The 26,458-nt window shown below is 42.1% G+C and overlaps 1 protein-coding gene across 1 annotated transcript in view; it reads left to right on the forward strand.

Annotated features, from left to right (window-relative positions):
- Window positions 1–26,458, forward strand: part of RSU1 (Ras suppressor protein 1) — a 646,217-nt gene that overhangs the window by 348,333 nt on the left and 271,426 nt on the right. Inside the window, exon 8 of the mRNA XM_078663579.1 lies at window positions 4,093–4,225. Coding sequence (XP_078519705.1) covers window positions 4,093–4,225 — 133 coding nt within the window. The remainder of the gene's footprint in view (window positions 1–4,092; window positions 4,226–26,458) is intronic.

A 26,458-nucleotide genomic window follows, 5' to 3' on the forward strand; every position in this document is an offset into this window, starting at 1 on the left:
TCTGTCTAAGAAGGGATCCAACGGCAGGTTGCAATCACCTGCTAGAATAAAGTTGTCTTCAATGGATTGAGTAATGCGAGAGGCAAACGCATTCCAAAAAGTAGGGTTTCCACCTGTGGGGGCATAAACATTAAGCAAGGATAAAGGGACACCCTTAGAGGAAAGTTTGACATGTAACCATCTGCCATCGGGATCAGATTCAGAATGCAATACAGAGTGAGAAAAGGACTTTTGGACTAGCAAAACAACACCATTTCTTTTGCCATCCCCGGGAGCTGAAAAAACCTTTCCCACCCAACCTCTTTGAAGCTTAGCAGCGTCAGTATCAGATAAATGGGTTTCTTGAAGAAAGGCTATATCTACATTCAGTTTAGCTAAATGGGAAAGGATCTTTTGTCTCTTGATAGGTGAGTTTAAACCTTTAACGTTCCAAGAAACAATGCGTACTGACATTAAGAATAATTAGAGAGAGGGAGTGCAAATACGAAATGGAAAAAAGCCTCAGATACATCGAGAGAGGAGGAGTGTGAGAAAAAAGAAAAAGAAAGCCTGAAAAAAAGAAGGACAGATAGAAGAGAGTGAAAGAGGACAATGGAGAAGAGGGGCGCTGGGAAATGAAAAGAAAATCGTGATGAGAGGATAAAAGTCAGCTGAGCAGAAAAGAATATAAGGCAAGAAGAGAAGTAGGCCATAAATGTCGGAAAAAGAAGATAATTTGGAAAGAACCATAGAATGTTACACAAGAGTAAAGAGGGTGTAGCATAGGGCTGTAAAATAAAACTAGAAAAAGGGAGGGGATGTAGAATAACAATAAGAGAGTGGAATATTAGGATCAAAAATAAGAAGAAGAGTGGTTTGTAATAGAGCGATGTTAAAGGATGAAACTGTCGCCATGTAAAAATCAAGACAAGAACACATAAAACAATAGGAAGCATGTCAACAATGGAAGAGGGAGAAAAAATAGGTCGATACTTACAAGGGATCTTGGGAAGTGGATACGTTCAGAGGACTGAACACAAGGAGAAAAACGGAGATGAGAGGAGGGGGGGAAGACCAACCAACGGTAGGTAGGTAGACGGGGCCACAAGACGTCCAACCGGAGAGACGTGACGGAATATAGGGAGGTGTTCTGCAAAAGGAAAACAATAATATTAGAACCAGGTGAACAACGTATTTCCAGGTGTATAAGGAAAAGGGATCAAGGAAAAGACAAGATTAAACATTTAAGTAACGAGAACGAACCAACACAGGCAACGAACATGAAAGGTATGCGATAGCTTAGGAACCTGTGGAAAAAAAAGAACATCATAATATATTAAGAACTAGGAACCATAAGTTGTAAGGTAATCCAAAAATATCAACAACGAGAGTCAAGGTGGAAATGAAGAGGAAGGGCCAGAAAACTCCATGTCAGCTGTACCACAGGAATTCAGAAAACTTCGAAGTCGGAGAGGATCCTCAAAAGTCATAGTCTTGTTGTTATGTGTGACTTTGAATAAGCAGGGATGGAAAAGTCCATATCTGGCTCCAATGGAACGCAGTTCTGGTCTCATGTCGAGAAATGCTTTGCGGCGTGAAGCAGTAGCCTTGGCATAATCTTGGGCGAAGAATAAAGTGGAGTCCGACCATTTGATGTGAGGTATAGCTTTAGCCGCTAATAGAACCTTCAGCAAATCTGTGTATTCAAGAAAATACATAATAACACCTCTAGGCTTTGTCGTAGGAGAGATGGTGGAAGGCGCTCGACCTAGCCTATGTGCTCGTTGAATGTTAAGAGAAGTGCCTTCAGGAAGGTGAAGAAGTTTGGGCAGGAAGGATGTAAAGAAGGCAATGGCGTCGTTCCCCTCGCAACCTTCCTTCAGGCCGTAAAGGCGTAGGTTATTGCGCCTATTTCTGTTTTCAAGGTCCTCCACCTGCTTCTGGAGTGACGAGACTTGCGTTTCCATGTGGACAACTTTGGTAGTAGCTTCCTGGAAGGATGAGACTGATTTTTCCACCTTGGAGACCCTAGTATCCATTAGGGACCAATTGTCAGTCAAGGTTTGCAATTTGGAATTTGTCTCCTCCATGAATGGGCGCAGTGCTCTTATTTCCTCGAGGAGTAATTCTATAGAAATAGCTGAGGTAGGCTTTGGGGGAGAGGGCGGATGCTGTTTCAGTCTCTTGATGGCATTTTTCGACCCTGGTTGCGGGGGTGCATCCATGGTAAGAGATGGTTCACCAGTGGAGGACTCTCCAGAAGCGTCCAAATTAGCCAATGCAGTGAAAAGCTTTGAATTCTTGATGAAATTCCGTTTAGGGTTTTTACCAGGGCCCTCCGCCATGAGAGCACTTAAGATAAAGTTTCAGCAATAAAGTGCGGGCTGGTGAGCACTGCAATCGTTAGGGATACACAACAGTCAATAGTAGGAGGAGCAAGCGCCAACTGCAACAAATATTCGAAGGAGTCAATGAATTGTGGCTGTAAAACTGAGGAAAGTCAAGTTGCTATATAGGCGACTCACAGCTGAGGGAGCAGGGAGCCTAAAATGGCTGCCAAGCCAATGCTAGTGAGAAGGCAAGACTCCGAGAAAAAATAGACGAAAAAACGGTTCCAAGAAAAAAGAGTAGAATCATCTGTGAGGGTTCTGATGATTTGTCCTTATTTCCCGTTGAAATGCGGCATTTTCGGTGAAGCGCTGATGTCAGGAGGCTGTCACCGTCGCAGACTCGCTCCTCAGACGAGCGCCGTCTGAAATGACAAAATGGCGGCCGCGGCTGAAGGAAAGCCGCGACCGAAGGAAAACGGGAGCTGCTGTGCGAGGCTGAGGGAGCCTGGAAGCGGTAGACAGGTTAGTGGGGAGACGGGGCGTTCCGACGTCGTTCAATGTGCACCATTTCCTTCTGGGAAGAGTAGGACCGCCACAAAACTCCGGTGTAGACGGAGCTCTACCCCGGGACCTCCATCCGCATCGGGCGCTAAGCCACGCCCCCCTCCTGAGGGATGCTTTGACTCTGCGTCCGCGTCTGTAATATGGCGTGGGCGCAGAATCAAAGGAATTCCATCATTTGCATAGGGCACGCCCCTATTGAAATGAGAGAACACCCTCTGCAGGTAGCGCTGGCGCTTTAAGTGCACCAGGGCTACTGGTATTATAGAAGGGGATGCGCATGCATAATACCAAAGTGTCCCGGGGGCACGCAAAGTGGGCACAATTGCTCTTTGCTGTTACACAAATCAATGAGAATTACTGTTCTGTGATGTGCAGGCACACATTCCTTGCAGCAGGCATATTAACCCTCTGCGCTACTTTCTGATGAGTTAATACTGCTCCTAGACAAAACTTCCACCTGTCTCCAGTCGATTTCCAGTGTTGCCGTGGAGGAGTAGTTGTTTCTGTGCATTTGTTTTTGTTTCCTCTCTCCTCTTGCATTTGCCTAGATGGTTTTGTAAGCCGTGTGTTTGGGTTGGAAGACCCTGATCTGTACTTACGAGTTGCATCTCAGAGTTTTTGCTCTTGTCTGTTAAGCTGATGGCCTGTGATGCTATGGTGAGATTCGTGCCAGAATACAGAGAGCATCCATACCTTCTCCAAGGCCTTCCCCTGTGAAAGTTGATTAGAGAGGAGGATAACATCCTGTACACAAAACACATTTTGGGAGCTAGATAATCAAGTTGAACCTCCGTTTTGAAAAAAAAAGTGTCAGTTTATTAATTGCACAGGGAGAGCGCTGGATACCAAGTGGTCGGGAGTAAATATTCTTTATTAACACCTTGTCAGTCTGTGAAAGATGCTTCCCTTTCCAGCCGCCATCTTTCTAAATGAAAACACAGTGCAATGCTGCTGTGCTCACAGGGGAAGCTGGGCCAATCAGAGGTGAGGCTTCATCACTCTAGCAGCTGAGGCTATGCACTAGACAGCAAGTCTGTTCAGGTGCACCTGTGGCCTGCCATGCCCTTTTGCAGCTCAGTGTAGACATCTTTTAGTTTTCGCTCTATTCATGAGACAAGGACACTCTTAACTTTGCATTATGCCTTGACTTTTTTCATAATAATTTTACAAATCATGTATTTAGTGTTAATCCAAATGTACAATGTTTATTCCATTTCAGGTAATTTGGACCTAACAGGACAAAAGCAGGTTTTCAAAGCGGAGAATAATCCGTGGGTCACACCCATCGCTGACCAGTTCCAGCTGGGAGTTTCTCATGTTTTTGAATATATCCGTTCAGAAACGTACAAGTAGTAAGTGATCGATGTTTCACTTTGTTAAACTGAAATATTTAAAGTGTTTAAAGTGAACGTTTTAAGTGCTGATCTGTACCCGAACACCTGAATTTTTCTTGCTCAGAAAAAATGGACGCAGAACTGAAGAAATGATGCTGTTAATTGCTCAAATGTTAGTATAAGGATTTACAATACCGGTGCCAGCATCCTTTTGGTAATTCCTGGCACTGTTCAATTTATTTTTCGTTTGAATTGTTTTTAGGGGCCTCGTGTACCCAAGAGTTTTGCATATGCAGAGCACCATTCACAATGTTCAAAACTCCTTTTGTGAGGTGGAAATTTTCTGACTGTCAAACCTTGCAAACCATTAAAAGGTTACATCTCTCACAGTTGGGTGATAACTGATTCGCAAAGGTTAGGCTTAACCTGCAGGACAGCTTCCCTTCGGGAAGCATGACTGATGTGCATGGAAGCAGATTCCCAAACGGAAGACTTTTTTAGGTCGAGCCTGGGCAGCGCATGCGTTGCTCTGTGAGGCATGCTTTTTTAGATTATACTCTAGAGATAAGAGAGGGACCCCTTAAGAGTATCCAAGGAAGTGAGGTACGGAAACTTAGCAAAAAAAAACAGTTCCCTTGGCTCAAGTGAGATATTGAGTGCAATAGTCAAACAAACTTTAAAAAACCAAATTTTCCACAAAAACTAAAAATTCCTATGAAATTGTTACATTTATTCACAAAATTTAAAAAGAAAGGAAAATTAACACCTTTCCATCGTACAAATCATTAAAAACATTTCATATTGTACTCTTCATAAAAACAAATTCTTTCTCTCCACAAGTATTCCAATTTAAACACAGAAAAAATCAACAATAATGACTTTCCAATTTCTAATTATGACCAGCATAAAAAGAAGAGACACAATGACAGTATGACATAACCCTTTGTCAATTATTAATACACATTCCAGACAGTTTGTGATAAACCTCTTGATCAATGTTTTGATTTCATCAACATTCAACCAGGTAAAGTTAGTCGTTGAATTGTGTTAACCCCAGCGTCGATGCGTTTCGATGGTATCTTGCTTATACTCCCATCTTTATCAAGACCAAAAAATATTTCTGTCTCCTGTTCTTATGTTCCAAATACTTATTTTCTTTAATCCTTCTTTCCTAGTTCGAGTATCTCGCTAGCTTGGCAAGGTAATCTGGTGTATGATAACTTATTCTTGATTTCCCCCTCGTTGGTCAATCTGTTGAAACTTTCCAAATGAACTTTGAAATATATTCCCGGGGTCTTTTTATTAAAAACGCTCCCCTTCTACAGTTACGTTTTATCTTTAACGCTGATTCTTTCACTTTAATGTTTTTGTGAAGCGTTATCGCTGCCTGTTTTCTGGGCTCTTGGAACACGGCTATGTTTAATGTACCGTCGCTCTCCTTCGTGGCCCTTAATATTAATAAAACGCTCCTGCCGCTTCACATCCAGTCGGTTCCCAACTCGAACGTCAAAGAATCAGCGTTAATGATAAAACGTAACTGTAGAAGGGGAGTGTTTTTAATAAAAAGACCCCGGGAATATATTTAAAAAATAATTTGGAAAGTTTCAACAGATTGACCAACGAGGGGGAAATCAAGAATAAGTTATCATACACCAGATTACCTTGCCAAGCTAGCGAGATACTCGAACTAGGAAAGAAGGATTAAAGAAAATAAGTATTTGGAACATAAGAACAGGAGACTAAAATATTTTTTGGTCTTGATAAAGATGGGAGTATAAGCAAGATACCATTGAAACGCGTCGACACTGGGGTTAACACAATTCAATGACTAACTTTACCTGGTTGAATGTTGATGAAATCAAAACATTGATCAGGAGGTTTATTACAATCTGTCTGGATTGTGTATTAGTAATTGACAAAGGGTTATGTCATACTGTCATTTTGTCTCTTCTTTTTATGCTGGTCATAATTAGAAATTGGAAAGTCATTATTGTTGAGTCTTTCTGTGTTTAAATTGGAATACTTGTGGAGAGAAATGTGTTTTTAGGAAGTGTGCAATATGAAATGTTTTTAATGATTTGTACGATGGAAAGGTGTTAATTTTCCTTTCTTTTTATATTTTGTGAATAAATGTAACAATTTCATAGTAATTTTTAGTTTTTGTGGAAAATTTGTTTTTTTAAAGTTTGTTTCACTATTGCACTCAATATCTCACTTGAGCCAAGGGAACAGTTTTTTTTATTAGATTATAGCCTGGAAACTCCGCCCACTCTCCGCTAATATTTTTCATTGGCTTGTGTCATTTTCCTTGACTTCTGATTCGTTAATAGGCTTGTTAGTCCCTCCTTAGTACTGCCTTGTCTTCATTTGTAGCCTCCCATGAGGACCGTCCCTTTTACTTCCGATGTTACATGGTATGTCTGTAAGCACTATTTTCTTTAATTAGTGTCTCCTACTGCAGGCCTGACATGCTTTCCTGCAACATTCAGCAAGTCATGCGCGCTTTCTCTTTCCAAGCAGCCTAGGACAATGGCGGCTGCTTCTTTGAAATTAAATACGTCTGGCATTTACAAGAGTTTGAACTATTGGCATTGTAAATGACAATGCCTTTTATGTGTAATTATCAAAACTGATAAATAAAAGGCATTTTCATTTACAATGTGCTAGCTTAAACTCTCGCAAATGCAATCTCTATTGCATTGCAAATGGTTTTTTTTTTTTAAAGATAGCAACTGTTTCTTTAAGGGGCACAGACTGATTTTAAACATGTTTCTTGTTTGACAAAGCAAACGCAGGTATGTGATCTGCTTTCCCTTGCAAGCCACTCGCAATGGGGTTGCAAAATTTGACCACATTTATTTATAATCATTATCCTGCTCTTTGAAATACCCCCCGCCTCCTGCAAATGGGCAATGATATAAAACATCAGTGCATAGGTTGCATTGAACATTACTTCTGCAACCCTGGTTTGCGAATGGGGATAGTATGTCCGGCCCTTAGTACACTGTGTTGTCCAGTGCCTTTCATTTTTCATTGAAAGAAAAATATTTTTTTTATTTTAAATGGAATGTAATCATTGATGATCTTTCAATTGAATAGGGGCTAACTTTCCATAAACAAATACACTTTTTGGCATGTCTTCAATTTTGTTAGATCTGTTATCTTAATTTTTAGGCTTAAATATAATTGCATATTTTGAACGCCTACAAGTACACAGAGCAGGTGAACGATTGACATGTAGGGGGGTTTTCCACCAGTCAAGTGGGAAATTGCGAATGTGCATAATGTTTTTATTGCTAACATAAACACAAGTTGCTTAATGCTAAAATTGTTCCAATAAGCTACGAAACCTGAACTTTGAACGGAAATAGAAGCATACCCAGAGAACAGCACGAGCAGACAAGTTCTCCTCTAACATCGCACATGGCTTCCTATCTCCTATTAATCTTTCAATCGAAATGAGCCATCGTTTCCTACTGTTCAAGCTTGCTTTTCATCTCTTTTTATATTCAGGCTAGTCTGAGTGCCAGCACTGCCTAATATACTAGCTGTTGCCAGGCAGACCAGGAGAATGGTCATGTGCATTCATTGGTGGGTGTTAGTAGAATGCTTGGTGTGAATGACGAGGTGATTCAGAGATTCTGCCTCATGTGGCCACCCTGGACATGGCAGCATCAGGCATCCCTCAAATAGGGTGTCTAAATATTAGAAACATGAGATGTGGCAACCCATGACTGAAGCGGCAGTGTCCCAAGTGCCAGGGGTCAGAGCAGTGTGCTGCCATGATTTACACATGATGCACCGCACACCACCATATCATCTGTTTTAACGCGTGTCCGTGAACAGCCCAACTAAGTGCCACACACACCAGTAGGTTTACATGTTCTGTGGAGGGCAAGTGAGTGTGTGGCTCCACAAAAGGTACTGCAGTTGATACACTTCCAGGACAACCATTGCTTATTATCCAGCACTACAGGATGCTGTTGCTACGCAACCTAAATACACAACATTATTAATATTAGTGATGCTTGTACTGCTCACACTCGATGGACCAGAATCATAGTGGTTTCCCTTTGGCAAAACAGGTGGATGTGAAATGGCGAACACTTCTGTGGCTATGAAGCGGACAACAAATCCTTGTTTTATGTCAAGTAGTACAACACACTAGAAGGACTTCTAGAGGCACCTAACCTCTGGAAAGATTATAGCAAGTTTCATTTCTTAATCTTAATTCATTTGCATAATGCATATGCATGTGAAAGTCGGTCCTCTTACCTAAGCACTCGCAGAATGAAATTGTTTTAACAAGCTTTTTTAGCAGAAGAGGGTCATTACAGATGAAATTCACGTTTTAAGGAGATGCATTTTAGTAATTTTCTGAACGTCAGTAAGAGGCTTTTATTTCAGAGCAGAGCCAGGGGCAGCGTGTTTCGAAAGATGGGACAGTATGTCTGGGTGCTCTTAAACTACCTGATTGCAAAATAGATTTTAGAGAACAGTAGAAACTGAATTCAGACTTTTGAAAGACTTGTACCAAGATATTTTGTCCACAGGACACAGTGGTCTGTTAGAAACCTCTGTTCAGGTGTTCAGAAGTTTAAAAATGCCAGCTACATTTACAGATCAGACATTATTTTCCGCGAAATGAGGTGTTTTGTCTTTTTTTTCTTTCTCTGGAGCATGAGGAAGAAGCTGTGGGGCTTGCAAAGCTGAATGCTTTCGCCTAGGTGTAAGTTGCAACAGCTTGAGCCGCAGTAGTACTAGTGGAAGATGCTCCTAAATGTGATACCCAAGCTGTCATTGCATGACCATGTTGATAATAAAACAAACTCACTTTAAATTCTCATGGTTTAGATATCTGTCTATTGTTGGTGCTCTTCACATTCAACTGGAACAACTCTACTGCTTTTACCGATATCGAAAGGATGAATGTCTGTGTCAGCACTGCCGGGATTCGAAGAGGTGACCAGCACGTTCCCTCATATGTTAGTGACATGGGTTAATCAGTGAACCATCATGTCAGCTTTGTGTTTCGGTTTGTACACACTTTAGTCATAAGATAGTTCAGAAAATGGCTGGTAATATAATAATAATAATCCACATTTGTAAAGCGCGAACAATCACCCGTAAGGGTCTCTAGGCACTGGGGGCCGTTGGGAAGTTTAAGCAAGTTATTGCCCAGAGTCACATGGTACTGGGCTAATCTGCCGCCGGCACCAGGGATCGAACCGTGATCCCCAGATTCCGGAGTCAGTTGGCCTGACCGCGGCGCCACACCTCTTCCACTGGTAGATCCCGTGTCTTCAGCTCTGTTTGTGGCTTATCCCTGGGTTCTGTGGCTCTGAGTCTCTGTGTAAGGGGTTCCTCTGTCCCAGAACTAGAAAGAGGTGCATGCAGCGTGCACATTTGTTGGCACTGTAGGCAGACCTTAGAAGGAAATCTGCTAATAGAACTGTCTACTCAGCAGGTCGCATGATGGATTGACCACCCATGGTCCTCTGTGCTACTGCGGAGTACATGAACGTATGTTACTCGCTCAACCCTGTAAAGTTAGATGCTTGCCCTCGGATTGTAGGTAATGTCAACAGACGAGCATTGGCAGTGCCATTAGGTCTTTATTTTCTGACCTATTGCTTTGCTAATGCAGCGCAGCATCGACCAAAAAAAGTTGAATGAAGTGAAAGAGTCCATGAGCATGTATGTCTTATGATAATGCCGGAGGTTGTATCGTTCAGTAGGCATAAAGATTTGTGACGACGTATGCACGCGCCTACAGAATGACATGGGTGGCATTTTATTTTTTTATTTACTTATCCAAGATTGTGGACGTCAATTGGAGTAGTACATAAAAGAAATTAAATTATACTCAGATGAAAGCAATTTAAGAAAAAAAAGTGTGGCCAGGCAGAAAATGGCTGCTGCCGAGCCATCCACAATATTTTTTAAATAATGTTTTATTTAAAGGAACAGGAGGGATTGAAGGTTAAAGGAGGAGCACTTTTGGGGGGGGAAGCAAAGGAAACTGTGCTGAGGGAGTGACAGAAGAGCTTTTGCCTGGGCCAATAAATGAAAAACAAATGTAAATACCGATTGGGGGAAGAAGTGGCTGGGGTTGCGGGATGTGAGAACAACACATGGTTTGTGGGGTGGGCGCAGGTATTGAACAGTAAGAGCAGCACACAATGAAACAGAGCAAGTGGGGAGAAGGGAGCAAGACAGCACGCAGAGGCGGCTATTTGAGGGGGAGAAGCAGCACGAGAGAAGGCGGAAAGACAGATGAACTTGCACGGTGTGCTTAAAGAAAAAGAAAAAAGTATTTCCCTATATGGAAGTAGTGGAAAGATACAATCACTCAATCAAAAGGCTGGAACAAACACACTGCTCTGTGGAAGGGACAAACACAAGTAGTGGAGAAAAACCGTTGGCTAAGAAGCTAGCAAATAAGAGTGACAAGAAAGTCAGTATGCAATAGTAGGGCTATATGGCCACTGTAGGTTATTGGATGGTCTGCATGAAGTATTTTGCAAAAAGTCAGCTAAAACCCATAGGTGCTGAAAGTAGGGGTGCTGGAACACCCCCAGAATAATTATGCCGGAGTTAAGAAGATGAATGAGCAATAAAGATGCCTGTAAATTGGGATTTTATCTAGAAACATTTGATGTGCTTCAAAAACAGAGGTCAAAATTTCAGGGTCTACTGGCAAATGGGTGTTTATTCTTTTAACCATTTATAGACATTGGTTACACTGCGCACGGTTTGCAGGAAACGCTGAAGGCAGTAACAGACTTTTTCATCTAGCATCATTTAGGTGCTAATCTAGCCCCATCCCACGCCCCAGGGATAGCTCTCAACAGTGCAGAAGATGAAATGTCATTGGTGCCCAGGGGTCTGAGCAGCTCTCTGCAATCCAGTTATGGCTGTATTAGAGCACCTTAACAGGCGATAAGGGACATATATTGCTTTCTTGCACGAGAGCCCATGGCTCTCTTATGCCATTGCCTTGCCCTCCATAGTTTGAAGGTATTTTGGAGGCAGCCGACCACCAACATAATGCACCACAGGTTGCAAAGAAGCAGTATTCTGCCTCCTTCACCTAGATGGGTCCCAGGCATATGCCCTCCCAACTCTTTAGTCTCTGTTCAAGTAAAGCACTACCTCCAGCACATCATTACCCCTCAGTCAGAAGCCTCTTCAATAGCTTTAGCATAAATGGTGTGAAAGTGTGATCAAAGCTGAAGCTAAAAAGAAAAGACACATTCATTGTATTTTATTGTAGGGTGATGAAGTTATGAAACGCTTTGATTTGCATCAGGTTTTTGGGTGCCAGTTTTGAACTATATAGGTGGAAGGATGTTAAAGGTAGTGTGGTGTCCTAAATAGGAAGTCCATTTAACATGGAGATTGGTGTTTACTTTCTCTGCTAAGTGACATGACTTCGTAAAGTTAACTATGTGGCAGAGGTAGCTTGAAAGGAAAGGCTGCAGGGTGTCACTTTTTTCTAACACACAATAAATAAAATGTAAACACTCTTAAATGAACTTTACACATATTTCAAAATATATCAACAGTTAGGAAAGCAAGCGTGAAGCACCATTGTTTTGTAATTCCGAAGTGTGAATAAATCAAAGATGGTATTAGGATCAAACAAGCCTACCTTTAACCATTGGAAAATCTTCACTTGACTCCTAGTCCCTGACATCACATATTATGCCTCTTGTATTGTGATTTTTCCCTGTTGATTTTAGTCCCTTTAAATGCTTAATTTCAGCTTGACTGCTGTGTGTTCTAGGACATGTACTTGAAGTATTGAATCCCTACCCCATTTACCAACTCCCCCATGCATTGCCCTGAATTATTTGAACAACCCCTTTACAATACATATTTTAAACTGTTTGCCCCCGTTCTGTTTATGGAAGGCTTGATAGCAAAAATCAGTAGAATAATTGACTTCTCTGTCGAATAGCTCAGTCCTTGGTTGTATTTACAGCAGTGTCCTGTGTGCATTATGTGGCAGATTGTGGATTCACGTAAGAATGGCCCTTTTCATCTGAATTAATCTCCCCTCAGGAAGCTGCATTGTAGAGTCGAAATTTGATACTGAGGGCTTCTCCGGTTTAAAATAGACAGATGGGTGCTGCAGAGTATCTGAAATACCCTCTTCTTGCAGCAGATAGGAATGCTATGCAGCAAATTACTTAAGTTACTCTGTCTTTGATCCTGAGTTACTTCAGCCTATTTCATTCTAGAGATCCTGCAAATGATTGAGACAACCTAGTAGTCTGAGACCTAAGGAATATACATAATTGGTGTAAGAGCTCTTTAACACCGCCCATCATGCTGGAACCAATGGTAGGATAATTCAAGCGCCACTCTACTGGTTACTGTTTGAGGATAGATCAGGTTTGGAAATATTCTTGGTTAGATTTAGATAGTAAATCATGGGCCAATGAGAGGCCAGTGTCCAATATCAACAACACCCATCGTCTTTTCACACAGGTGTGATGGGGCAATGGCTTAAAATGGTTGGCCAAAATGGGATTCCTTACACATGTGACGAAAGAGCACCAAAATACTAGAAACTCATGTCTAAATAAAAACGTAGTTGCCAATTGACAAGGCATTTATGAGTGTGTCAACTAATACTACATATAAGATATTTCATGTTGTCTCACATGCCTTTGTAAATTCGGCCCAGAATGGAAAACTCTTTATTAGTAAAAGTGCAAAATAGGCATTGTATATAAAAATAATGAAAATTCACTGATTATTAAATTTTTTGTTGTGTTTCAGATGTTTTGGTACCAATTTCTAAAGTCATATATGAGGGTGTAAAAGAAAACTTACTGCACTGTAACCTAATTTACTACAAAATGCCTGTGTGAGCAGAAATGCACTATATAACCTCTGTACATCTGAGAGCAAACTTACATTCAAGTTCTGTTTGAGGTATTGTGATGAGAGGCATCACGTGTTAATGGTTTGATGGGCTATTTTGGGAGCAGTACATCAGTAGCAAACATACATATTTTATAACTAGATGTTTTCTAATAATTTGGTCTGTCTTGCATTGTGTATTATGATTTAACACTTGAAGTAGGGCTCTCCATCCCTGTTGATTATAGCCCTTTAAATATGTATACATCACTATCATATGTCTTCAGTTTGTCCTCTCCAGTGCGCCTCGTGGTATTACCATTAGACCAGCTGTCTGCTGAATTCTATCTGCTGTTTTTTTGTATTCTGATCAATATTGATCTAAATGCAGGACAATTTCACTTTTACTATATCTTGCGTAAATAGTAATGGTTTTATTTTGTGATATCATGGCTAAATACATTCAAATGGTTTAATTTACATTTGTCACATTGCTTCTGAAAAGTTCATTATTGGTGGATGAATTGCGGGGCAGATGTTCTTCTTATTCATGGTTTCTTGCATAATGCCACCATGAAATAAACATGACTTTACAGGCCCTCTTAATTATTTGTGCATCTGGTCTGATTCTTTTTGCACTTGCACTTTCATTTTTTTTTAGGACGGCAGTAAACTTGTTTTACAATTTTCATGTTAAAAATCAAACGTTTTCCTACCCATGTTTTAAATCCTTCCTTTTTATTTGGAGTTTTTTGGCAGTGTGAACAATGGGTGTCAATTCACTCAAATGCTACAGTTAGCAGAAGTGACGATTCTTACAGAATGTTATAAGAAATTTCGACTTCATTCTCTACTTATTCTTATGCCTCGATGACGTATCTTTGTATATCACTACATTATTGTCATTCTGCCGATTCCCGCTTTTTCATATGTATGCCTCTGCTGTGTTGGTATTCTTTATGCTTAATAGAAACAGTTTTCCAACAGTTACCAGAAGTGACATCACGTCTGTGGGTCAAAGGCTGTTTACATCGGAGGAAACGACATCACATGACCTTTGCCACTGAATCCTCCGAGGAAGTCATGTTACTTGACTTTAATCCTGATGATATTACAGTAACTGGCATCACTTAAGTTAAAGAGGCTCTTAAGCACAAAATGATTTAATAATACAAGTTACTTAAACAAATACATTTCCATTTTACATACAACCTGTGTTTTGAATAGAGTGCTGACATGAACGATACGTAACACATTTCTCTGTGTTATTGCATGAAAAATTATGTGTTTGTTGGAAGAGGAGCATATTTAGTGCCACAAAACAACCACTTGGAAGCCAAAATATTTATACCACAAACTGTCGTGATTTAACGGATTCCTTAATGTAAACCGCAAACTGGACCGATTTAATTGTAGGCACACAAAAAGATTTTTTTTTTTTAAACAGTATTCTTTTGTCCACCTGTTTTTTTTTCTTCATGTAAGCCATATACTGACTGCGAACTGTGTTACTGACAGAAAATATTCCTTGGGACGAGTACATTTTGATTAAGATCATTTGTAAGGCATTATCACTCATTAAAGTACATAGGTGAGGTTTTTATTTCAACACATCATTTCACATGTGTTCATAATACAAATCGGCTATATCTTGTTTAAAAGTGTGTATTTTTTATTTATCTTAAATTTATTCAGGAGTGTATACATTGCACTGATTTAGTCATTTATTTTACTGAGCTTATAGATTAATGCCTCATGTCTCAGGTGCACTGTTAATTTTCTGCAGCTGCAAATCACAGCACTGTTTACCTTCTGAGGCCCGGGATGGCAAAGGTAGTGTGGGGGACTGAAAGGGATAGCCAGGGGTCCTGGCTGCGACCCCTAAATGAAGTAAATGAAGCATACATCAATCATTTAATGCTGCTTCTCTTTCTGTACACATCCTGTGTTGTATTGCTTGCTTCCAGTTGAAGGTGTTTGTCTGATATTTACCTCTTTACTTTAACCTCTATACTTTTAAGCAGTGCATTATTCAAAGTTTTCCAGCCTGTAAATTTAGCAGTTATAATGCTACAGATTTGGATGACTTTAGCGAGGACCATAACAGATGCATTTAATAGTTCTGGGTTTGGTGCCCAAATTCTCAGGTTTGCCAGTAACACATTTATTAATGTCTCAGCCTATTGCTGATACCAGTAATCTCTGGGTGCCATAAGCAAATAACTTTCTGATCAATAACACCTCTGCTCACTCCAGAGGTGAAGATTGTGTTTTGTGGGGTTCCCCTCTAGTGGTTTCTAACATCGTTTAGTACCTAGTGAGAGGTAGCCTACCTTGAACATTAATGTAAATGGGAAGACCTCTCTGCCAAAAACATTTTATGGCTTAGTAAATTAAAATGTTCTGTGTTAGTTTGGCCGATAGTGATCAAATGTAGGTAGGTGTCTCCTCAAGTTGTGCAAGATGCTCTGTTCCATTTGGCCAGTAGGTGCCACATTACTGTCGGAGTAATAGTAGCCACCATGTTGCTATTTTCCTTCCTGGCAGGAGGTATCCCTGACTACTGTCCCCTTTATGGGTACCAGTATGTTCTCCTCTGCTCCCTCTGTCATTATATTTTAAGCAGACTAAAAGACTGTCTAATGTTCTGAATCTTCACTAGTATTGATTTGGTCCCAGGCAATTCCTTCTGAACTCTACTGTTAAATTGTAAGTTCCTTTTGCTCTTTGTGTGGGAAATGAGCACTCCTACTGCCGCTGTTGTACGCAATGTGTGATTAAAAACTGTACTGTGGCAGAGCATGAGTGAAACGCACACTGCTAATAACTGCTGCCACTGACCCTACCCCTGTGAGTCCTGTTGCGTTTTTAAGGTAAGATGAGGAAAAACCTTTTGCTATGATTTGCTTTGTCAAGGTTCATTTTTAGATCTTGCCTGAGTCAGCATGGGCACTGTTGCCTGCAAGACATTTTGTTTAATAGTACAAGATTGGAGCTTACGTGCCATTCATTGACCTCATTGTCACTCTTCCACCTGTGCCAGTTTTACATTTTCTTAGTTTGTTTCTCTTTTCCGTGCATGGACCAAGACAGATTGCTACTTGTTTTTTCTTCTTCCTGTCAACATTGTAGTTGCTTCTGCTTGGTCTCTTCCCCACCCTCCGGTGTCACTCAGGGCTTGACTGGGAACAGAAACCGGCCCTGGTAAACTGCTCAAGCACCCCCCGCCCCCCTGGGGAGAGGGGCAGTGAGGCAGAGCAGTTTGTGAGGGCCTGTATCGTCCAATTTTGTTACCGGAGGCGGTATTGCCAACCCCCGGAAAAAAAAAACGGCCTCTACCCTAGCGGCCTACTGGGTAATCACCTGGTGCCCGCTATGGCCAGTCCGGCCCTGGTGTCACTGCTTCCCCTCATCCCCTTTCTCGTATTGTTGTTTGCCCATCGTTGTTGCTTCTGTCTCACCATCCCAAGTTTTGAAGGCCCGTTGTTTTTCCTTGCCCAGTGCCCCTCCCACATTGCTTAGCCCTTTGTTGTTTGCCCCATCTTTCTTGTTCCTTTCCCCGGCCTCCTCCGGCCCATTCTCTTGTTGCCTCACCAACCCGCTCCCCACCCAACGCATAGCCAAATAGGTTTTGCATATGCAAGAGCGATTTACCCTTATCAATGTGTTTTTTAACCATGTTACATATGGTTGAAAGAAAAAAAGCACTGTGACACAGCCAGCGTTGGCCGCATCATAGTGCTGTTTTAGGGTCAATCCTGTGATAGCATGCGCTAGTGCATACGTCTGCTTGTGAGACACAGTTGTTTTAAAAAAGGGATTGGAGCCTGTCAATTGCTTACTATTTGTTGGCTTGCATGAACTCTTTTTTTTACAGCATCATAATTGGTCGCTGCAGGACAAAGATCATTTCTGTTCCTGTCTGTGGAGCAGGGACAAGCACTAATTGATAGAACTAAATGAGTGCCCATTCCTGCTCCCGACGTGATTGAGGTACTTACTATTTTGTTCTCGACGTGATTGAGGTACTTACTATTTTGTTCTTTTTAACTTGTAGTGCTCTGTAAACAAAAGGCATGTGACTGGCAAAAACATACCCAACAGGGCAAACAAAATTGCAAAGCTTTATTTTCTATAGTTTGCAATTTGCAGACTCCTGTTTTGGGCGCTGGTCTCAAAAGATTATGATTATCTTGTTTTAAATATTGCAAAGCAACATTGTTTCTTTCGTATGTGTAATTTATAAAATTATACTTTAACACATAATCGTCCAGTAGACCACAATCCACCCCACACCAATCCACCTTGATCCAATCTGCCCCACTCCAACCCAGCCTGCCCCACAACAATCCAATACACCTCCCAACAATCCAATACACCCCACTCCAAAACACCCCAATCAACCCACTCCACTCCAATGCAGTCAACCCCAATCCTCACCACTCACCACTCACCCCAGTCCCCTAACCCAAACCACCACACTCCAATCCTCACCACAGTAACCCATCCCAACCCAAGCTGCCCCCTTCAATCCAATCTACCCCACATCAATCCAATCAACCCCACCCCAGTCCAATCCACCCCACCCCACAGCATTCCAATCCACCCCAGACCAATCAAATCCACCCCACTCCAGTCCAACCCCCTCCAGCTCACTCCAGTCCAGTCTACCCTAATCCAATCCACCCCATCCCAATCCAATCCACCCCGCCCACAGCATTCCAATCCACCCCAACCAGACCAATCAAATCCACCTGACTCCAGTCCAGCCCACTCCACCTCACCACAGTGTACCCCAATCCAAACCAGTCATTCCAATCCAGTCCACCCCACCTCACAGTATTCCAATCCACCCCAGACCTATCAAATCCACCCCACTCCAGTCCAATCCACCCCACCCAATTCATCACACCCAAATCCAATTCACCCAATAACCCAATCCACCCACATCAATCCAATGAACCCCATCCCAATCAATCCAATCCAACCGAATCAATCCAATTCAATCCAACTTATCCCAGTCAATCAAATCCTCCCCACCCAATCTACCCTGCTCCAACCCAATGCAACAAACTCCATCCAACCTACCCAATCAAATCTACCCCATTCCAATCCAATCCACCCCACTCCAATCCACCCAATCCCATACATCCAATCCACCCCACTCCTGTCAAAATTCCCCACTCCAGTCCAATTTACTCCACTCCCATCCAGTTTACTCCACTCTGGCCCAATTTACCCACTCCATTTCAATCCACCACAGTCTACCCCACTCCAATCCAGTCCACCCCATTCCAAACAAACCCCATTCCACCCCACTCTAGACCACCCCACCTAATTCAATTCACCCCACACCAGTCTAATCAACCCGACTGCAATCTACTTGACCCCACACCAATCCTCCCCATGCCAGTCCACCCCGCTCCAATTCACTACAATCTACCCCACTCAACTCCAATCCACCCAAACCCACTCCAATCCACCCCATCCCTGTCCACCCCACTCCAGTTCAATTCAGTCCACCCTGCTCCAATCCACCCATTCCACCCCAGTCCACTCCAATTCAGTCCTATCCATGCCAGTGCACCCCTATGCCAGTCCATCCCACTCTGCACCATTCAAGTCCACCACACTCTGCACCATTCAAATCCACCCCACTCCACTCCAATCCAATCCACCCCACTTTTCTTCAATCCAATCCACCCCACTCTATCTCATTCTACTCCAACCCAATCTAAAATAGTCCACACCTCTCCACTCTATGACACTCTCTGCCACTGAGCCACTGAACTCTACTCCTCCCTACTCAACTCTGACACTCTACTCCCCCTACTCCACTCTACTCCCCCATGCCCCCCCAGGACACTCCACAACACTTACTTTTAGCTATGCTCAACAGCAACCACACTAGTGTACAACACGGCTAAAACACATCGCCAAAGCTAATTGCTCTTTCGCAGGCGAGACCTATTGGCTTTGCCAATGCTTGTGTTTTTTTGCTTGAAGACATGCTGCATACCATCCCCGTTGTTGTATAACATAGATTTAAAAATAAAGTACATTGATAGCACCTTTTGATTATGCCAATGCGTGTTTTATCTAGGCACTAACTTGTCATGCTAAGCAAAATGAAGACTTGAAGCAGCTATGGTGATTTCATGCCTGAGAAGTCATAGTGGATATTGTAAACAAAGAACCAACTGCAGACTCCAATTGCACTTACCTCAGTGTGATCCCCAACTAGTACTTTAAGTGTAAGTTCACATTCAGCTCCTGCACATGCCGTTGTGGGATGCACCCTGCCAGGCAGGAAGACAGAACTGTGAGAACAATGGAGCGGTGCACTCCTAAGTCGATAATGCGTCAATAAAGAAGCTTGATCAGTGTCTTTGTTGCATCAATCTTTATTTTAAACAATCCAAATGGTTTGTAACCCACATCAGCCAACGCGTTTCGTTCAAGGATTGAACTTCGTCAAGGCAAATTGGTGAAAGGATTTGTAAGCGACTATTGCATAAGAAATGTGGGTTTGAAGCGCCCAACCTGGCCTGGACCCTGTTCTCGAAATAGAGCCAATGGCACTCAGTAGGTTCGCTACAAAATGATAAATTGGCCTCCTTGATAAGGGCCAGTATAAGTAATCCTGTAGTATCAGTAGCGGCGTATCGGCATACTGCACACCAATTTGCCCTGACAAAGTTCAATCCTTGAACGAAACGCATTAGCTAATGTATGTTACAAACCGTTTAAATTGTTTAAAATAAAGATTGATGTAATGAAGACACTGATCAAGCTTCTTTATTGGCGCATTATCGACTTGGGAGTGCACCGCTCCATTGTTCTCACAGTTAAGTCCGAGTGGAGATGTAGCCTGTATTTTCTTTTTCTGTTGTGTCACACCAACTAACTTCTCCATCAGATGCTCACCAGTCATGCTGTCATTAGGATTAAGAACAAATTTCATTCATTTTCAAAAACTGGTTTATCTTTGTAGGTCACTCACTTTGTCTTATTTTGCTTTGACCTGCTCTCTTTTGTTTTTTAGTTTTATATAGCGCGAACTCGACCCGAAGGTATCAGAGAGCTTTACATGAGCACAAGTTGCGTTACAGATAGACGCATGCAAGCTTTAATCTAAACATGTGATTGATTGCTCTGCTAATTAAACACCAAGTACTTAATTTTTCAGTTTTATATTGTGGCATCGGTTGTTCTGTTGAATTTTACTGGGGGGTTTGTGCTCCGTTTTCCACCAAGCCTTGGGAACAAAGTGGGGGGTGCAAGCTTTCCAGAATTTGCTTTTGTATATTCATGCCAAATTATAGCAATAAATATATGAAATTATTTAAATACAAAACCAGCATTGTCTAAAATGTGTCTGCTTTCCCATTACATGAGATTACCAAAGCTAAGTGAGATTTTGCTAGCATGATCGAAATTTCACATGGGCCTAGAACAAAGCACACATCAACAAAGTAGGTTTGCTTTGTATTTACAGATGATGTTGTTATCACCCTGTCACACTGCTTTATAAATGATACATTAAGAAGGCATCTGGATGAGCCACCCCATCTTTGCGCATTAGGCTCTAGGTTTCAGTAAGGTAAACCTGAGCACAACTCCTGGTAGCTATAGGACAAAGCAGAGAGGCTTAACAGATAAAGTCAAAAACACAACACAATAAAAATTCTGCTGAAATTTATAAACATAGCGAATATTGTAACAAACAAAATGACACCAAAATGACAAAAATCCAATTAGGGGATGTTTGAATTTAATTTTAGAGGCAAAAGATTGAGAGTAGGGTAGGGTTTCATACCGACATACAATGGAGCGCAGGTCAGATATGAAGCCCAGGTAAGTCTTAGTCAAAGAGTTATCTTTGGACTTTTCATGAAAAAAGTGGTAATCGACGAGTCATCGGCAGAGCTAGCTGCATCCGAGTCAGTGTATGACTACTTTGGGTTGCTGAGGAGCGGTGTCCTATTGCAGTTATACAAGCAGGCAGGAAAGTTCCAAGTTGGCAAGGTTGGCATCCGTGCCCAGGAAGGTCTTGATTTTGATTGGCTTCGGCTTGGCATCTCCCTGACTCAGACTTATGAATTTTTCTGGAAGTCAGATCTACAGTGGGGCAGACCAGGAAGTTGGATTTGACCTGCAATTCGACATTGGTCCCAGTCTCCCACCAGTTCTTCAGAAGAAAAGTTGGTAAAACGTTTTTAAGTTCCAGCTTTTTCAGTTTGGGCATGTGGAGAACACTAGCCAAGGGTTCAAGGACCTCAAGAACAGCACTTGTTGATCAGGATTCACTCCAATAGAAGCCACCAGCAGGGTCCAGGACAAGTCCAGTTGAAACCAGTCAGCTGGTCTCTTCATGAATATGGGCTTCTTGCAGCTTTTGTGTGCCTGTAGCTTAAGAGGAGGTCACCCAGCTGACCCTTGGAGTCTTCTACATGATACCGGGTACAAATAGGAGCAGGTCTAGCCTTGGGGTTCTCTCACAGGTCACAACAGAAGCGGCAGTCCTTCTAGCTTCCCCAGGTCCAGCACGTTTCTGGATTGCCACATTTATGCCCAGTGCCAGCCTGTGGGTGGGGCTCTTTCTAATCAATGCAATAACAGTTCCTAGGGCTGATCCACTCTTCTTTTGCAGCACTTTCGATGTATTTTACTGTAAACTACTACCCCACACAGTCTCTCTCTCCCTAGTCCCACCTAGACAGAACCTTTCGTGCCTTGTGCAGAGCTTCTGTGTATACCCTGGAGGCATGCCCATTGAATGAGCAAACGTGTCAGCTGTGGTCACTCAAAACTGGTTCTGGGACATTTCCTTTCCCACTGGGAGTGGTGTCTGGCTTCTTTGCAGGCAGTAGAGGGGCAGGCCGAGGTAGGAGCTATATTTTCCTGGGACAGGGTAGGCATCCATTGAAGGTAATTAAGTCCTGGGCATAGCCCAGATGACTATCCTGTCCAAGGAAAGGTCAACACTTCTCCCATAGTCTTGGCTCTAGGACCCTCTTCACACCTAATCAAGGAGGACTTCAGTGCCTGGGTGATGGTGAACACGGGCAGAAAGCCATATTGGCTCAGACACAAAAATGTCAACTGTCTAAAAAGGTCATTTTCAAAATATTAATTTTAAATCCAACTTGACCATTACGTTGGATTTTATGTTATTATAATGAGTCCATGAACCCTTTTCTATCTACTCACAAGCTGCTGTTAGGCATTGCATGGTGCCATAATGTAACTCAGTCGTCTCCGATGGGAGAGTCATCCTTGCCACAGTGAAATACAACTTTGGAGGTATTTTTTGCTACCAAGATATGTAAAACATTAAATGTACATGTACTCTTAATACTATGCACCCTGTCCTATGGGTGTTCAGGGCCTTCCTTTAGAGATGGTGTTTAAGTATTAAAAAGGAAGGTTTAGGCATGGAAAAGTTTTATTTTGCCATATTGAATTGGCAGCTTTAAATGTGTACACCCAGTTGGCACCCCCAAACCCATGTTGTCTTCACCATTCCCCCACAGGGACCTGAAAACATGCTTTGCATTGTCCCTTTATTGGGGGCACAAAACGTGCTTCTATAGTACACTAGTGACATTCAGCTTGCAGGCCCGGGGTACAGTTTCGTACCGTATACTAGGACTTATAAGTAAGTTAAATATGCCAATCAGGAGACTAGGAGTCAAAAATCTTCAGCATCAGCGACTATGCAAAAAGAATCATCTTCTTACAATGGGTTCTGAAAAGATAAATGAGTTTTAATGCATGCTCATTAAATGAAACGCTACCCTAAGTGACTAACCTGGTATTTCTCTGTGAATCTGGTCTTTACGGAACACCTTTGGACACCCTTAATTAGGGCTAAGAAATTGAATGCATGTTAAAATAAATGAATAAATAACTATACTACAGGAACTGCGACCATCAGCAAACCTCTCCAGCCTGTGTGTTTTTTTAATGACAGCGACACTACAGTCTACCTTCGAATCAGCAGATTATTGCCCTCTTGTTTATAGGGGTATTATTGAAAAACGTCCGCGGTGCTGCACAAGCACTTCTGACGCGTCTCTGCAATCATCGTGAAATAAAACGTTTTGCAAATGCACGAACCTCAACATATCCTTTCCAAGCTTTCATTTGCTTCCAAGCAGTGCATAGTGTAGGAAGAATTTTAATAAGGCTGTAACGCTTTATAGATTTTTGTTCGGCTGCAAAAGTAGGCTACGTCTGACATGCTGTTCTGCATTACCAGTGTAATGACTAATAGGACTCTAAATTAAACCTCAGTCTTGATGAGTGCATCAGCCAGGGAAGATTGTCTGGACTAGAAATCTCTAAAATAACTTTTCTGTTGGAAAAAAGATATTCAGAGTTTAGTATTAGAGCACAGTTAGAATGCAGCAGAATCAGCACATCATTAATTAAAATGTTATGGTATTAGATTGTATTTGAAGCTCTTCTTTTCAGTGGCGTAAGGTAAAATCATGGGGCTTCCCTGCAAAATGTGCTGACCTCCCCCAATCCCCTCCCACCTCCACGCCCCTGCTTGTTTTGTAGGCAAATATGGATCAACCTCTTATTCATCGGAAAAAGTAAACCGGAGTTCCAGAACTTATTGGTGTACATAGGGGATGAAAGCAGAACGGCATTCTAGCTGGGGTTCAAGGGAGTTTCCAGGCGTATTTTGGAGAAATTAACCATTTGAAATTTCTGTAGGGATAAGTAAATTCACAGAAGTAGTACTGGAAAGAAGTAGTGGCAGCAGGAAATTGCTGGCGTGAAATAAGTCATCTCTGCAATGAATGGAACAATATCACAGACCTTTTATAAAAAACATTTTTAATCAGGAACGAATTAAAATGATTTTAAGTTGATTCAACAGAAGTTTCTTGACACTTATTTAAATACATTGATCAGTTTTTTAGGTGTGTTGTAGCTGAACCGAAAATCCCAATACCAGTTGCTGAAACGAGTCTTTTCGTTGTGACATAAATTTTCCAATCTGAAAGAGGCGATTTGCTCTTTTACTAAATCTTCAACGTGTTCTACTGGCTGCTCGAGATTTCCATATGCTTATCCCTGCAACACAACTAACCAATGAATTTAAGTTCAAGTCCAGTTGCTTTATTTCAATTTGAAACCAACAAGATACTCTTCACCAGCTCCCCTGATGAGCGCCTGGATCAGGAGAAGAACGCTAGAGCATATTTTGAGGCGCCTGAAGAAATCCATTTAAATCCCCAGGCACCTGCACATGCAAGCCAGGCCTAACTGACCCTTGCAGCCTCCTCGCCTTTGCCTGGATATGAATCTCTGAACTATTTTGTTTCATTCAAAGGCAGCTGCTGAGGCACCGCCAAATATTTTGCTTCTCAGCACTTTTCTCGCAGGTCCTGTGTTTGTTTTTCCTGGACAGATGCCCTCCCCATCACCCAGTGAAAGAAAGATTCTTGCAGACAAGAAAAATTTACCTACCTGAATTAAGGATCTTTCTGGTGGATAAGTTTATCTGCCTGACAATACCTCACTGACTCGCCCACCTCCTGGTTTGATGGATGTGTTATAGGGAAAGTTAATAAGATTTCACTTTAAAATGTTTAGTAGTAACTAGCCTTCCAATGTCAGTCCATCATTCGCCTCGAAAGCTGGGAAAAAATGGCCGGAAACTGTTGTGCAGGGGCAGGAGCTTTATGGCTTTCATGACATCACCAGATGCCAGATGGGGAGAGGAGTTGGCCTAACAGCTAGGGTGGTCGGCCTTGAATCTGGGGAACCAGGTTTGAGTCTCTGCAATGACGCTGAACATCCTGTGATTCTGGGAAAATCACATAATCACCCCGTGCCTAACAAAAATGTATGTGTGTCCTCATGCAACGCAACTGGTGCTACGTAAAACGCTCTGATAATCAGTACCTTCGGGTCAAGTCCGCGCTATATAAACCTCTGTAAAATAAAAAACAAAAAAAGTTTCGACTTGCAGCATCGATATGAAGTCAGTACCCTTAACCAACAACATTAGAGCTTTGAAGCTTCTGGATCTAGTCTGACAACTGGGATTGTTCTACAGGTGAGGAATATGCAGGTAGAAGTATTCCTTGATAACATTAAACGTGTGCCTTTGTACTCATACTATGGCTTTCCATAAGATGCTGGTTTAGCCAAAGAGCTTGGCCAACATGGCCTAATAATCAGATTCTCCCTAAAGCACCAGCAGTTGTGCTTGGCACTTTTAGATTTGTGGGTCACAACCTCATCAATTTTGGCAACTGCCTCAATCTCAGTAACTAAGTTAATGGCTTGATTTAAATGTAGACCATCAGCTTAAATACCAGTTCGTATATGCACATTGGTTACGTGTGGACGGAGGGCACACTGAACATTTCAGCCTCAGCCTCTTAGCCCCCCATGTGATCAAAACAAATTTGTCCTGGTAGGAGGTCCTTCATGAAATATCCGGAGGCTATTTCCTGTCCTGGGTGGCACACCTGCTCACCTCCCACATGCAATTGGGGCTCCATAGACAGAACTAATTCGATGTTGTAGATTTGGGACCACATTTTCTTGATCCTATACAAAATGGGATTCAGTGAAGGGGTACTAGCCTAGATCTAGGTATTCTACAGGAGCCCCACAGTCTGGGTTACGACTGGCACAGTGGTGTCCGACTCATAGCCGACAGAACTGGGAATGCAACAAAGATGTCTCTATTGCTATTTGCCCCAGCTTTCGAGCCTCTTGTTAACCATATAAATCGGTTAAGGAAGCAATAGGACATGTACATTAGCTGGCCTATTCATGTCATATTCCTATTATACTCGCTGAAATGCAGTGCTAGGGTTGACACCACCACTGCTACCCAGTCATCAGTAAAACCAAATTATGTTTTTTTTCTACTGACCAACCAATGGATGTGTTTGGTCTGACTTTGGAGCCACAGACCTCCTGATAGTGTACACCTCACCAGGGTTTTGACTGCAGCCCAGACATCTGTTGATTTCGGGGAAAGACTGCCATTGTCCATTCTGAGGTGCAAAGCACTCTCTAAAATGATGCTTCTACCATGCATGCTTTATAAATTTGTAGACTTACCAGTAATGCTCACATAACCCTTCTTCTGCGATCTAAACACCTTGTTGACATAACTGATCTGTGGGTCAGATTGGCATAGGGTGGCACTGGAGAAAGGATTTCTACCAGTAGATATGGGTGGTGTGCACAGACTTTGGCCCACATTAATAATGTCAACTGAAATTTTAACATCTGCGCCACTATTCTTTATTAAATAGCGCTGCAGTTGTGGATGCGAGATTTCTGTGGGGAGGGCAGCAGAGAAACGGGGACTCCCCATTAAAGAAATATACATAT

This window comes from Lissotriton helveticus, chromosome 10 (genome assembly GCF_964261635.1).
Source record: "Lissotriton helveticus chromosome 10, aLisHel1.1, whole genome shotgun sequence".
Taxonomy (NCBI): domain Eukaryota; kingdom Metazoa; phylum Chordata; class Amphibia; order Caudata; family Salamandridae; genus Lissotriton; species Lissotriton helveticus.